The following is a 13,626-nucleotide window of genomic DNA, read 5'->3' as shown; positions in this document are numbered from 1 at the left end:
AACCACCAAAAATATACCACTCTTTCTCGCAGGTCGAGCGGAGCAAAGCAGAAAGAGTCAAGAAAACATACAATACACAATTTAACGATGGTACTCTCTACACAAATTTCACGTCTTTCCGATGGATTGCCACTTGCACAATCAGTCGATGATAGTTCTACAGAAGCAGCCTTGTCAGAATACAAACAACAGGCAAAATTGCTATTACGCAGAATAACACCTACTTCAGCACCAACATGTACGATCGATAGTGGACCGAGTTATTCCTTACATTATCTCATCAGTCCACCTCCTAATGCGGCCGGTAATTTGAACACCACAAGTGTCGTCTTTTTGACAATTGCACAAAGAAGTTATCCACGCAAATTAGCATTCGCATATCTTGATGAACTTGCAAAAGAATTTGTCATGAATTATGGAAGTCAAATCGGTCAAAGAAATCTAAGGCCTTATGCATTTGTTGGATTTGATACATTTATGCAAAGGACAAAGAGACTATATGCTGATTCCAGAACAGCAACAACTGCCTTGGAAGAGAAACAAGCAAATGCAGCAGCAGCAGGATCGGTTGGTGGAGAAGGTTCAGCACAAGCGGGTGGAACCAAGGATCACCTGGGCAGACTGAATGAAGATTTGCAAGATGTGACCAGAATTATGACCAAGAATATGGAAGATCTTTTGTGGAGAGGAGATTCGCTTGATCAAATGTCTTCAATGTCTTCATCTTTGCGTGATGAAAGTTTGAAATATCGTAAAGCTGCTCGTCAAATCAATATTGACGCCATGATTCGCAAATATGCACCTATTGGAGCGATTGCATTTTTGTTCATTTTCATTATTTGGATCCGATTTTTCTGATCCTATTGTATATGTACTCGTACCATCACGATGAGAATAATTCACACTCTATCTTTCAATGATGGGAAGATAAGGATAAGAAGTAGAATGTGAGAATAGCATGTAATGGTCATGCGGGGGATACTCTAATCCACATTCCTCATTTCACGTGGCTGCGCTAAATTAAAAGTCGTGTTTGTTGTTGTTGGTGTGATGCACACAATCCCTCATGCACGGCCCAGAGACACGGATCCTTTTTGTACATACATACTCCTGCTGCACCAGCACGGGGACCGTCAATAACACCATTCATTGCACCATGACTAAAAGAGTGCGGGGCTGAATTGCCCGTTGATTACAATTTGATGTGGCAGCATTTATCATGATTCGATGAAAAAGTATCATTTCATTTTCAATCTCCATCATGATTTCAGCTTTTTGATAAAAATATACCCCCTTTCTCCTACCGCTTCACAATGGATACCTCCTCTACCAATCAATCAAGTCCTTCTCGTACGGCAACACGTACATTGGCCATCTTGACCCATTCAGCCTGCTCAGAACATCGTTCAGCCATTCAAGCAGAAATCACATCAAAAGGTTTTGCTATCTTGAGTGAACGAAAAGAACAATGGTCAAGTCAAGATGATGTCGACTTTTTACACGAATTCTTGAGGGATCCTTTAGCCTCGCCTACTTCCAATGATACACAAAATAGGACATGGATGAAAGCCTTGACCGATCATCCGATCTATGTAATGGTGCTTGAACGCAATCGTGCTGCTGAATTATGGCAAGAGATGTGTGGAACAAGCAAAGATAATTCCGGTTTACGATCTCAATACGGAGAAGATGCAGTATATGCGCCTTCTGCACGTCTTGCAAGCCGTCAGATTGCGATTTGCTTTCCTGAATTGGCAACATCGGAAGCCTTGGCCGCTTTACAGCTTGATATAGAAGATCCACCAAACACAATTATGGCGACAGACAGCAATGGTGCGTTCTTGGTGCGCGAAGATGATGATATAGTGTATGACGAAAAAGGCCAAGCATTTGATGCTCACAACGGTGAACCGCTAGAACTGCAGGAAGAACTGGTCATTTCAAAAGAAGCTCTTCCCAGTACTTCCTCAGACGATCATACTAGACCTCTCGAGCCACAACGTGTATTCAAAGCTAGACCTTTGCCTGCCTCACACAAGCAAGCAACCAGTCAACCTCGTCTTTCGCGTGCTGCAGCTTTGAGGATGGGTGTCGCACTTCCTGAAGCACCAAAGAAGGCCGTCAGTAATGTATCTTCTGGTGATATGTCCAATAGAGGTATTTCTGGCTTACCAAAGGCCAATGTTGCCATTCCAAAATCCCTACAAGCACCAACTATTGCACCACGAATGAATCGTAGTGCAGCTGCTAGAACGAACAAAGGTGGAAGTGTGAGCAATAATGCTCAATCTGCACCTTCTGAATCAGGATCTTCGGTAAAAGAACGTAAACCGGTGGATTTTAGCAATACACCCGGTCATAAAAGAGTCTCAACTGGTGGCTTTAAATTGGCAAGCCTGGCAGCTCCTGCCGTAGCACCACGATTAAATAAAGCAGCAGCAGCAAGGACTGGCGGTCATTCAGGATCCGCATCTACACAGTCGCCCGAGCGGATCCGTGTCCAACGTCCTGCATCTGTCTCTTACGGGTCCGAAACAAACAAAAGTGATTCTCCAATCGTACGTAAACAGATTGACTTTAGCAATACGCCAGGACACAAACGGGCAAGCATGTCAACCAGTACATTAAAGAGCCTTCAAGCGCCTTCAATTGTACCAAGAGGTAATCGGGCTTCTTTGGCCCGTGTTGGTGGTAACGCAAACGACGCATCCTCTTCACCAGAAAGAAGAAGCGGTACAAACGGAAAGACAACAATCACAGCCGCAGATACGACGGGAAAGGAAAATAGATCAGGGCGTACGTCTGTTACATCTACTCAAACCAATAAGCTACCTTCTGGACGTCTTTCAGTAGCGTCTACGACTACAAGGGACGTTCGTACGATCTCAGGACGTGCTTCTGTTGCTTCTACACGAGATGCACGGGAAAGGAAGCCAATCGATTTCAGTAACACGCCTGGGCACAAACGTGCAAGTCAATCGATTTCCATAGCTTCATTAGCACAGCCAACGATCGCTCCTCGCAGTAATTCAGCCGCTCAAAAACGCCTAAGTGTTGGAGCAGCCCCTTCGAAGGCGTCAACGGGAACTTCTGGGCGAATGGCTATTCGAAATGGCGCACCTCCTTCTTCTTTTCGCGTTTGATTAACATGGCAAAGAGTTTTGTCAAACTTTGTGTTCATATGATATTCTATAAGCCCCATTTTGTGGCTTTTTTGAATTGCCGTAATCCTGTATCTCGGATTGATATTCGCTTGGTCGACTTATATCCGATCTGTAATTTCTATGACAAATTTACGCCGGTGTCAATTTGATGGTTGTGTTTAGAAGATATGCAGAAATGACAGAGCCTGACCGAACAGGCATCATGTGTATGCTCAAACGGCGGGTGTCTGACCGGTTTCTGAGCCGGAGATGTTTGTTGATCACTCTATTGATGATCCTAAATTCGCCAAAGTAGTTGGCTAAAGCCGATAAAGTCATGGTTGCTGACTCATTGCAAAACAGGATGATTTTGAAAAAGATATATAATGAGTTATGGTCAAGAAAGTAAGTTCACATATGCCATTCACGCAAATCGTACGATCAAGATAATTTTCCATGTGTATCGTATGATCCGTAAATCTACAACTTGCCAGAGTATTCTTCTCAAATTCGATCTGAACGACAAAGTTGGCCACCGAACACATACCGGATCACATAGCATTTCTACTCTACATTGGATCACCGGTTACCGTTCGATTTGCTGTGATCTTATTTGAACAGAAGGGTTCACGGAGGCCGCCATTTTTTACATAGCCGAACATAGCATATACCATCGTATGAATCATTAGCGGATAGAATATTTTCTCTTGGGATCGAGCTGGAATTTAGTAAAATTCAAGATGGAAGAATCAATATTTAAGCAACTGTATATTTCTGATCAAAATGGAGAATGCCTGCAATTGTCAAATCACAGGATGAATGCGAGTTCTTTTAAAACCTCCAGAAATGATTACAAAATTTATGAGAATAAGCAAGAAAACCAAACGTTGGATATTCTTATTATTGGAGCAGGAGGTATGTGCTATTTTTATCATTGCAAATGCATATCGGTTGACCTTGTTTTATTTTCTTTAGTGATTGGCATCACGATTGCTTGTGCTTTATTGTCAAAGGGTCATCGAGTAAAAATTGTTACTCGTGACCTTCCTTTCGAAGAACGTTCGGAACAATGTGCATCTCCGTGGGCAGGAGCGATTTGGTATCCGTTTGAAGATGAATGGAATGAAACGTGTAAACAATCGTACTTCGAAAAACAAACATTTGAAGTTATGCAAAGGATGAAAGGCGATACAAATGTGAAATTGGATTATTTGTCTCAACGTTTCCAGGATAATTTACCCATTTTCAGTGATGACATTTTAGCATACTCACGTACAAGAAGAGTTCTGGACCAAGATCGTATCTCTGAAACGCTCAAAATACCTTGGTGGAAAGACGTAGTTGTAAACTTTTGCGAAATTGATGAACGTGTTCAAGATTTCACTACATTTTCCTTGCAACCGACGGAGTATTTGAAGCGTCTTTTGGATCATTATAAATGTGATCGATTGACTTTTCACCGTGGAACAGCTTCTTCTTTAGCTCGTGCAAAAGAACAATTTTTACCAAATGCCGATTTGATCATCAACGCATCAGGTTTGGGCGCACGTTATTTAGCCGACGTAAACGACAAGCTCGTAATGCCCATTCGCGGACAAACAATCGTAATCAAGAAACAATCAGCCCTAGAAGTCAATCAAGGTGATGATCAAATTCAGTCTTTGTTCGTTGAAGGTACAAGAGATGGTCACGATATGATTTATGTCATTTCAAGAGCGGATTCCGATGAAATCCTTCTAGGGGGTTCAGCCGAGCCGGATTCTTTTAGTACATTACCCGATAAAGATCAAATTCAACGTATCATTCAAGGCACGAAACAATATTCACATCATCTTTGTGCTGATCTGCAAAAGTCGATAACCGATCCATCAATCATTCATACCGGCGTTGGTTTGCGTCCGGGACGAAAAGGAGGGCCCCGATTAGATTGGCAAGAGGAAAAGAAGGATATTAACGGGAAGCAAATCTTGCCACCTGTGATACATGCATATGGTTCCGGCAAGACTGGCTTTCAAGTGAGCTGGGGAGTAGCAATAGAGGTTATGCGAATGGTTGAAGAACATACAATGGTTTCATAATTAATTTATAATATATAGACGCAATTGTACATAATATACAAAATAATTCATCACCTTAATCTTACTCCACGCAGAACAGTCCGCGGAGACGATGCTCAGGGTTGAATTGAAGCAATTTCAGCAAAGAATCGTGCATTTTGATGGCAATGACCCATTTTTGTCCATACCGCTTCAAGGTTAGCAAGACTACTTCTAGATCTGCTTGTAATAAAGAGACACTTTCCGTAAATTCATCCGAGTTCCATACGCTTTCCGTCTTGGGTAAACCGTCACCATTTTCACTCTGTTGGGCTAATTCTTGAGCGATATATTTGGAATAAAGAGACTCTAATTGTCGGATCAAACTTCTTCCCACCAGCATGACAACGATTGTCATGACAACATCAAGCCTTTGCATATCATCTTGTGCATGCAATGCACACAATCGTAAAACGTTGATCGCACCTCTTGTTGCTGCTTTACAGCGTTCTTCGCTTTCCGAACTCAAGGCTGCCAAAGGTTCATGTAGAGTCAATGTGCAAGCGTATGGCAGCAAGGCCGGCGTGACAACCATATTTTTGGACATTGTTTGATTTCCCGATGAATTCAAAAGGTATGCAGTTAAAGCACTCGAATCTGCTTTACGTGCTGACCAGGAAGCAGCAGAAGGGCTCGTTGTACTTGCCTTTAAAGCCTGGTTTGCTACTTCATACGATTCTAAATGCATTGCAGCAATCCAATTTTCGAGCTGTTGAAAGCGTGGAGCAGAAACGATCTGAGTTGGAGTTGCAGTACGGGAAATGCGAGAAACGTATTGAGCACATCTTCCAAGCAAAACTGTCAATTTGAAAAAGAATTGTTCTGCATCCATCGTCCTACGGGAGAAGAAATCATGACTATGGATGGACAGCGTATTTCGTCTACCCATCCATTCTTGCGTATGCATATTGTTAGTCGTTGTCGAAATGAATTCTTGGAATGTTGCACGGGGAAGTTCGGCCGTATAATCTTCTTCGGTAAGATTACCAGGCCACAACGTCCCAGCGATAGACGTTCGATCGATTGCAAACATTAACAGCATCGTCCGACGTAGCTCTTCCGCTTCAATTTCATCGCTTGGTTCGGGTCGAATGATGGATGTATCCGTAATGCGTGGTTGCATCAAGAGGTACTGCAATTGCTGTAATTGCTGTTCAGCTCGAGTAGGAACATCACGATTCAGATTGAGCGCAACACATAATCTTGCGGCCTGAGCACTGGCGAGATAGGACTCCAGTTGATCTCCCTGCCCGTAAAGTTTTGAAACGAGTAACAAACTTGCTCGAACCAAGTCCAAAGGCGTTTTCAATTTGTCACAATGGAAAGAATGCAGCAAACTCTGTGAAGCAGCAGCAAAATGTCTGTAATGAGCACCCGAACGTTCCGTTGGCTTGCTACCACCGCTTGTCTCTTCATCAATCTCTGGTCTAGAAGCATAGGCTAAGGCAACGATGATGTGTAAAGCAGCAGTTTGTGGATAATTTTGATGATCGGGTCCTAATGCAATCCGCTCGCGTAAACGACCAGGATGAAAGATGTATGCACAATCGTGATCCTCAAAGAATACATCCACTAATCGATTCAACAGCGGTTGTTCAGGCAGTGCAACCTCGCTATCGTTGAGCCAATAAGAAGTGGCGATTGACGATTGAGGGTCCAAGTTTGATTTGGTTGGCATGTTCCCCACATTGCCCAGAAATGAGAATTGATTGGGTTGTTGGTTTTGTTGTGATTGCATCGGATCTGTCTGTCCGTTTCCGAATCCGTCACCGCTAGAAGATCGGGAAGCGTCAAGTGGTAAATGAGACGAAAGGATCTCGGCGAAGAATAAATCGTTTTGATTCGTATCTGGCTTATTGGTCTGAATAGCAGCGTTTCTTGAGCCAGACATGAGAATGCTTTCTTGTCCGTTCATACCTGTCGTTCGCTGTACTTTGTTTGGCCTCCTATCCTCGGGCGTAAGTGGATCGCTGGACATCGATCGACCTGTACTGCTGGCAGAAGGCGCATTGAAAGGCAATGAGCGTGGATCACTGCTGCCCGAAGCAACGGTAGAGGCATTCGAAGGCCCGGCAAGAATGCCTTTGTTATCATTTGTAAATGAGAATGAATTATCTCCTTCTGTATTACCATCTTCTTCCGAGTAGCAAGGCGGAAATCGGACGGATTGAATCTCTTCTTCCGTTTTCCCTCTTTTTCGCATTGCTTCTAATTTACGATTTCTTGCTTCTAAGCAACGATTGCATGATGGCTTTCCGCCATCGCATCGTAGTTTGCGACGACGACAAGCGTTACATGCTTTTCCTCGCCCTAAATTTCGCGAATAGGGATCTGTTGTGTCCATCTTGTCACTACCTAGAACGCTGTCAATTTTCGGGATGATGCAGTGGACTTGAGGATACCGATAATAAGCACGATCCCAGCTCAAGATTGCTTAATGAGACTTTTGCTTTGCCCCTATAGTTGTATTTGTTCACTCTCTTTGTATCTAGTCAGAATGATGACTCTTTGAGGTGATGGAGATGGAATGGTAAAGAGTACTCAACGGCCCCGACTTCCGTTCCGGGTAAATAAGCATACACACACGCACAATCACTTGTCCGCGCGTCTAATGCTCTGGGGAAATTGTAAGCCGTCATTTTAAGCTCATGCATTTGCTTTTGATCTTTAACCTCAAAACATGTGAAAGAAGTGATATATGATATGCTTTTGTTCATCTTCATGCAGGTTACTAGATATACAGATGATACACTTCTTCAAACGGGCGTATTACAGATTACATACTCTACCATCTTGCGTACATCATCTGCTCGTAATTTGCCTACCTCGAGAACCTCCTCGTGATTAGCGGCTTCTTTTGAGTCTTCTGTCGTGATTCTCTCCACTTCTTCCAGTGAAATATCTTGCTCAGCAGCAGCCTTTGCGTCAAAGTAGTCTTTGATGACCACTTGATTCGTTATCAAACTGATTGCTAATACTCTCATTCCACTTTGACGAGCAGCAATCACTTCTGGAACGGTAGACATTCCAACCGCATCTGCTCCGATTTGTCGTAAAAACTTTGATTCTGCTCTTGATTCATATGTTGGTCCTGTCAAGAATACATATATTCCCGATTGTACTCTATGTGAAATTCCAAGTGACTTTGCAGCTTTAAACATCTGTACCCGGAATAGCGGATCGTATGCATCAGACATAGAAGGAAACCGTGGTCCAAGTGCGAATGATGGTCCAATCAACGGGTTCAATGCAGTCAAAGAAGGTAAACCGATATGATCGTGCATTCCCATAATCGTTCCCACCTCCCAGTCATGTCGTAATCCTCCTGCTGCATTTGTTACTACTACTGCTTTCGCGCCTAAGCATCGCATCACGCGAACTGGGAATACTGCCGTCTGCGGTGAATGACCTTCGTAAAGATGAAATCGACCCAATGCAGCAACAATTGGCACTCTCTTTTGATCTGATACTAGATATCCAAAAGCCAAAGACGATTTGTGTCCTTGAACCGTTGAATTTGAGAATCCCTACATGACATGATGAATGGGCAGAATTTGTCAATGAATTACTCCGTTAGCCTGTTTGATTCACTTTACTCACCGGTATAGAATCATAGTCAATTGCGACTTTGTCCACGATATGATCTCCTAATCCTGACAACCCAGAACCACAAACAATTCCCCAATCAGGCTTGCTGAGTTCAGCAGGTAATCGTTTCCGGATGGAATCAACTGCATCGCCATACTCTCTTGGTAGCTGTGAGAGCTGCTCTTCCGTGATGTAATTTGACATTATTCTGCTTATCGAGAAAGGTGGAAGGAAGTAAGACAGGTTGAGCATGTGTACGGAAAATCGGGGTTTCGATAATAAAGCTTCTTTCCGCGGCTTTTTCGCGGGGAAATAAAATTATGGAGCCGTGCACTAGAGCAGCAAGCACGCTAAGAAAAAAGTCAGAGATCTTCTTGCACGCATACCATCATCCTTCCCGTCACAGCATGCAAAGATGGCAACCGACATCATAGGGAGTAGCTCACGACAAGCACCTATTGTGAAATTGATGGAAGATGAACAAAAATCACAATTGATCAAACAAGGTGCAGAAGCAAAAGTGTACATTACAACTTTATTCACAAAACCTCAACTTCTTTCACCTATTACAGGTCAGAGCTCTGTTCCGGTCAAAACTTCATCTAGATCAGACAAGGTATTGCTCAAGTATCGATTTCCTAAAACGTACAGACATCCCACCCTTTCTACACAATTGACCGCTTCGAGAACGACTGCAGAGGCTCGGGCTTTGATAAGGTGTGCCCGGGTTGGTGTCAATACCCCCAAGATTGTATGTGTGGACGAAGAGCAGGGTGTGTTGGGACTGGAGATCGTTGATGGATACAGCGTTCGGGAGCTGCTAGGAGGCGGTAGTGAAGGGGAAGATGAATACGAGGAAGAAGAGGAAGTCCAACCATCTAATCAGATTGCATCAGAAGAGCTGATTCTTTTGACAAACGAAGAAGGTTTAGTGATCATGCGGAAGATTGGTATCCAACTAGCACGTATGCATCAAGCACACATCATTCATGGTGATCTGACAACCAGTAATATGATGGTCAGAAGGCAAAAGGGAGCCGCTTCAATTCAATCAGCAGAAGTGGTATTAATAGATTTCGGTCTAAGTCTCAATTCCACTTCCGCAGAAGATAAAGCAGTGGATCTGTATGTTTTGCAAAGAGCATTCGCTTCCACGCATCCCGACAGCGAGCATCTGTTTGATGAGATATTGAAAGCGTATCAAGACATTATTGAGAATAAGCCAGTACTTTATGATCCAAAGGTAAAGGCAGAAAAGGGTACAGTCGCTGGACCAACACATTGGAAGGAGATCAAGAGGAAATTAGACGACGTTCGATTGAGAGGCAGAAAGCGCAGCATGGTAGGATGAAAATTGCATCAAAAATGTATCAATAAGAACATCAATGTACAATAAAATGATAACCCTGAAAGCCTCATTGTGACGGATCTTCGGACGAGATTAAGCTCTAATCTAAGCATATTACCCCGTTTTCAAACTCTTTTCTTCCTGTCGGACAATGCTAAGCCGTTTGTGTTAAGACCATAAACAAGCAATCTTCTTAGTACGAATCAAAGAAGTTCACATTGTAAGATAACGACTTCAATTCCTGCAAGCACCTTAACTTCCCTTATCTATCTTCCGGCCCCACTCTGAGAATGCAAAAGTTTAAATTGTATACAAAAAGCGCCACTAGCCGGGGTGGCAAAGATAAGAAAGGAAGGACTCGACGCGTTCCTGCAATTGAAGAAAGGCACAGGAACCTACTCAAAACTTTTCACTTTACGCGTACGAGAATTGTTACTGTACATACTCAGTTTTCTTCTTGATGCGGGAATTCAGTCATTGAGTACTCACATACGGATAAATTTGAAAACAGAGAGTGCAGGTGCAGATCTAGACTTTTTTTCTTCTCTCTTTTTCCTAAAAGCGATAAAGATTAGGGAAGATTAAAATACAGCCTATAAAATATAGCACTCTATCTTCTTCCTAATTTCCATCTTGTGTTCTTCTTGGAACTTTTCCTCCTCTTCGCCTATTGGCACGGTCATCATGGCTTCAATCATGCAAAAATGGCGTGAAACTCGTGATTCGATCAATCATACAGTCGCACGCTCTTTCGTTGGACGTTATTTTCGTTTAGAAGGATGTGGTCACCCTTTAGCCAGAGAAGGTGCAGTGTTCACCCGTGAATTACGTTCTGGCTTGGTTACATTTGCTGCAATGGCATACATTATCTCCGTTAATGCATCAATCCTTTCTTCTACCGGTGGTCCATGTGTTCAAAATCCAGGTTTGGCAGATGAAGCTGCATATGAACAATGCAAAGAACTCGTTCGTCAAGATTATGTAACTGCAACAAGTGCAATCTCTTTCATCGCTTCTTTTCTCATGGGCTTACTTGCAAACCTTCCTCTTGGTCTCGCTCCCGGTCTTGGTGTTAATGCATACTTTGCATTCACTGTCGTTGGTGCTGATGGAAAAGGTTTGATCCCGTACGGTCAAGCATTGGCTGCTGTTTTCTTGGAAGGTTGGATCTTCTTTGCTTTGTCCGTCGTTGGATTGAGACAATGGATGGGAAGAATTATGCCTCGTTCACTCACTTTGGCAACGGGTGCAGGTATCGGAATGTACTTGGCTTTAATCGGTTTAGGTCCAAACGGTTTGAGCGTTGTGGGACCAAATGCTTCTGATATTATCGGACTAGGCGGTTGTCCAGCGCAATTCAAAGATGAGTCAGGAATTTGTCTTTCTCACGTTCTGCAAGATCCTCGAGTTTGGCTTGGTGTCTTCTTGGGAGGTGTCTTTACCGCATTGCTCTTCATGTACCGCGTCCGTGGTGCATTCTTATGGCCAATTCTCTTGGTTGCTGTGGCTTCCTGGCCAAGATCTGGTTCCGTTACCGAATTCCCTCACGACGGCTCAACGGGTGATCAAGGCTTTGATTTCTTCAAACAAGTCGCAACTTGGCACAATTTCAGTAAACTTGGTCCATCAAACATCATCTGGAATTATGCCTCAGGTCACACTTGGTTGGCATTGATAACATTCTTATACGTTGACATCCTCGACACCACAGGTACTTTATACTCAATGAGTCGTGCTGCCGGCTTGCTTGATGAGGCATTGACCAGCGATTTTGAAGGAAGCAGCATTGCTTACCTTACGGACGCATTCTGTATCTCAATGGGCTCACTAATGGGCTTGAGTCCAAGCACGGCATTCATCGAGAGCGCAACGGGTATCGCGGAAGGTGGTAAAACCGGCCTTACGGGTATGACAGTTGGCTTCTTCTTTTTCCTTTCGCTATTCTTTGCGCCAATTTTTGCAAGTATTCCTTCTTGGGCCACAGGTGCAACTTTGGTTATCGTTGGATCTTTGATGATGAAGAGTGCTGCTAGTATTAACTTTGGATTTATCGGAGATGCGCTCCCTGCCTTCTTGGTCATCGCTGGAATTCCGTTCATGTTCAATATCAGTTATGGTATCATTGCTGGTGTTTTGAGCTGGATCATTCTTCACAATGTTCCTCTTCTTCTGGGAAAGATTCATCCTTCCCTCTTACCTCCCGGATGGCATACCGAAAAAGAACCTTACAACATCGCTGGAACATTGAGACGCGGTGGAAAAGCAGCTTCGTTCAAGACTTTACTACCTCCTTGGCTCATAAAGTTAACATCTGGAAATATGAAATTCTGGAAAGCCACAGATGCGGAAATCGAACAAGTTCTCGAAGGTAGAAGAATAACACAAAGACAATACCGTTTGCGCGAAGAACAAGTTCAACGGGAAAGAGAAGAAATGAGAAGAATGCAAGCAGGAGATGATGTTAATAACGGTTTTCGTGAAACAATGCACGTTAGAGGTGCAATGGATGAAGAAAATGAAAAGAGTGCTTCGGGAAGCAGTGATCAAATTCCCGATACAAAGCATATCGAAGAAGCCTGAGAGAAGGCTTGTAAAAAGTTGTTGTACAATATAGTCTGTAATCTGGAATGCAATCTCAGTTTCTGTTGGAATCCGTCTGAATTAGCCATTACACCACAAGTACACAGAAAAGGCACCCTTTCTATTTCCATAGCATGATTTCATTGACACGAAGATGATAAGCTGATGCAAGCTATCGTTAATAGCAACAGGATCCCTTGTGAGTCTCCTGACGCGTATTTCTTAGCTTGCTTTTATTATTAACGCGGCCTCCGCGTTTTTGTTAACTGCATTTTTGTGTCTGCAAGGCGTAAACGCCAAGTACGACTAACAAAGTGCCCAACTTACGCCCAAGTACACCTAACAACCTCTGTGCATCGAATTAAACTTCTTGACATTCTCAGCTTCATTCTCCTACCTAATAGTCAAAGTGATGACCTCTTCAACCTTGTAAATCGTATCGAAAGAAAGGAGAACATTCACTCCATACCTACAACTCTCAAACAATGAAGCCAACTTCAGCCCATATACCCTTCTCAATACCGCCTCAGACTCGTCGTGATAGCTCGATGAGCACGGCTTCTACAGTCAGTGAAGCATCTTCAAGCTCAAGTAACGATCAAAAGGATGTCGCTTACAAAGATGAGTTGGACAATGATCCGGACGGACATGCATATCCACCCAAAAATGGCAGAAAGACAGGCAAAGCCAACGGGAAGACAGATGACCTTTCAGACGAGGAAGGCGATGAGGAATTACTAGACGAAGAAGAACGTGTTGGTCTGATGATGGAAGATAGGAACAGGCCACCACGCATAAGTGATGCAAAATGGAGTCCTCTCTCCTCAAAGTTCTCAAGAAAAGGAGATTCTTTCGTACAAAAATACAAGCC

At 43.3% G+C, this 13,626-nt stretch overlaps 7 protein-coding genes across 7 annotated transcripts; 5 read left to right on the top strand and 2 right to left on the bottom strand.

Moving 5' to 3' along the window:
* Nucleotides 1-60: 60 nt before the first annotated feature.
* On the top strand, nucleotides 61-1,154 carry FA14DRAFT_160980 (snare-like protein). The gene has a single exon (XM_025498918.1). It carries the CDS (start codon nucleotides 88-90, stop codon nucleotides 856-858), a length of 771 nt encoding a protein of 256 aa, XP_025356414.1. The 5' UTR covers nucleotides 61-87; the 3' UTR covers nucleotides 859-1,154.
* Nucleotides 1,144-3,332, top strand: FA14DRAFT_160979 (uncharacterized protein). The gene has a single exon (XM_025498917.1). It carries the CDS (start codon nucleotides 1,314-1,316, stop codon nucleotides 3,141-3,143), a length of 1,830 nt encoding a protein of 609 aa, XP_025356413.1. The 5' UTR covers nucleotides 1,144-1,313; the 3' UTR covers nucleotides 3,144-3,332.
* Nucleotides 3,333-3,958: 626 nt separating this feature from the next.
* On the top strand, nucleotides 3,959-5,221 carry FA14DRAFT_179474 (nucleotide-binding domain-containing protein; the record flags this gene model as incomplete). Its single annotated transcript, XM_025500924.1, has 2 exons — nucleotides 3,959-4,058; nucleotides 4,119-5,221. The coding sequence occupies 2 exons, from the start codon at nucleotides 3,959-3,961 to the stop codon at nucleotides 5,219-5,221; spliced, it is 1,203 nt and encodes a 400-aa protein (XP_025356412.1).
* On the bottom strand, nucleotides 4,947-7,836 carry FA14DRAFT_160978 (uncharacterized protein). The gene has a single exon (XM_025498916.1). It carries the CDS (start codon nucleotides 7,581-7,583, stop codon nucleotides 5,283-5,285), a length of 2,301 nt encoding a protein of 766 aa, XP_025356411.1. The 5' UTR covers nucleotides 7,584-7,836; the 3' UTR covers nucleotides 4,947-5,282.
* A 90-nt stretch (nucleotides 7,837-7,926) lies between these two features.
* On the bottom strand, nucleotides 7,927-9,062 carry FA14DRAFT_160977 (inosine guanosine and). Its single transcript, XM_025498915.1, has 2 exons — nucleotides 8,840-9,062; nucleotides 7,927-8,766 (listed from the first exon to the last, which is right to left on the bottom strand). The coding sequence occupies exons 1-2, from the start codon at nucleotides 9,029-9,031 to the stop codon at nucleotides 7,996-7,998; spliced, it is 963 nt and encodes a 320-aa protein (XP_025356410.1). The 5' UTR covers nucleotides 9,032-9,062; the 3' UTR covers nucleotides 7,927-7,995.
* A 234-nt stretch (nucleotides 9,063-9,296) lies between these two features.
* On the top strand, nucleotides 9,297-10,178 carry FA14DRAFT_120533 (kinase-like protein; the record flags this gene model as incomplete). Its single annotated transcript, XM_025496411.1, has 1 exon — nucleotides 9,297-10,178. The coding sequence occupies one exon, from the start codon at nucleotides 9,297-9,299 to the stop codon at nucleotides 10,176-10,178; it is 882 nt and encodes a 293-aa protein (XP_025356409.1).
* Nucleotides 10,179-10,859: 681 nt separating this feature from the next.
* On the top strand, nucleotides 10,860-12,824 carry FA14DRAFT_167922 (putative purine transporter AzgA; the record flags this gene model as incomplete). Its single annotated transcript, XM_025500117.1, has 2 exons — nucleotides 10,860-12,645; nucleotides 12,673-12,824. 2 exons carry the CDS (start codon nucleotides 10,860-10,862, stop codon nucleotides 12,753-12,755), a joined length of 1,869 nt encoding a protein of 622 aa, XP_025356408.1. The 3' UTR covers nucleotides 12,756-12,824.
* Nucleotides 12,825-13,626: the final 802 nt, after the last annotated feature.

This window comes from Meira miltonrushii (assembly GCF_003144205.1).
Source record: "Meira miltonrushii strain MCA 3882 unplaced genomic scaffold FA14scaffold_2, whole genome shotgun sequence".
In the NCBI taxonomy this organism is placed as follows: Eukaryota; Fungi; Basidiomycota; class Exobasidiomycetes; order Exobasidiales; family Brachybasidiaceae; genus Meira; species Meira miltonrushii.
The sequence above is the reverse complement of the archived record's forward strand: the minus strand, read 5'-3'. Positions and strand labels throughout refer to the sequence as shown.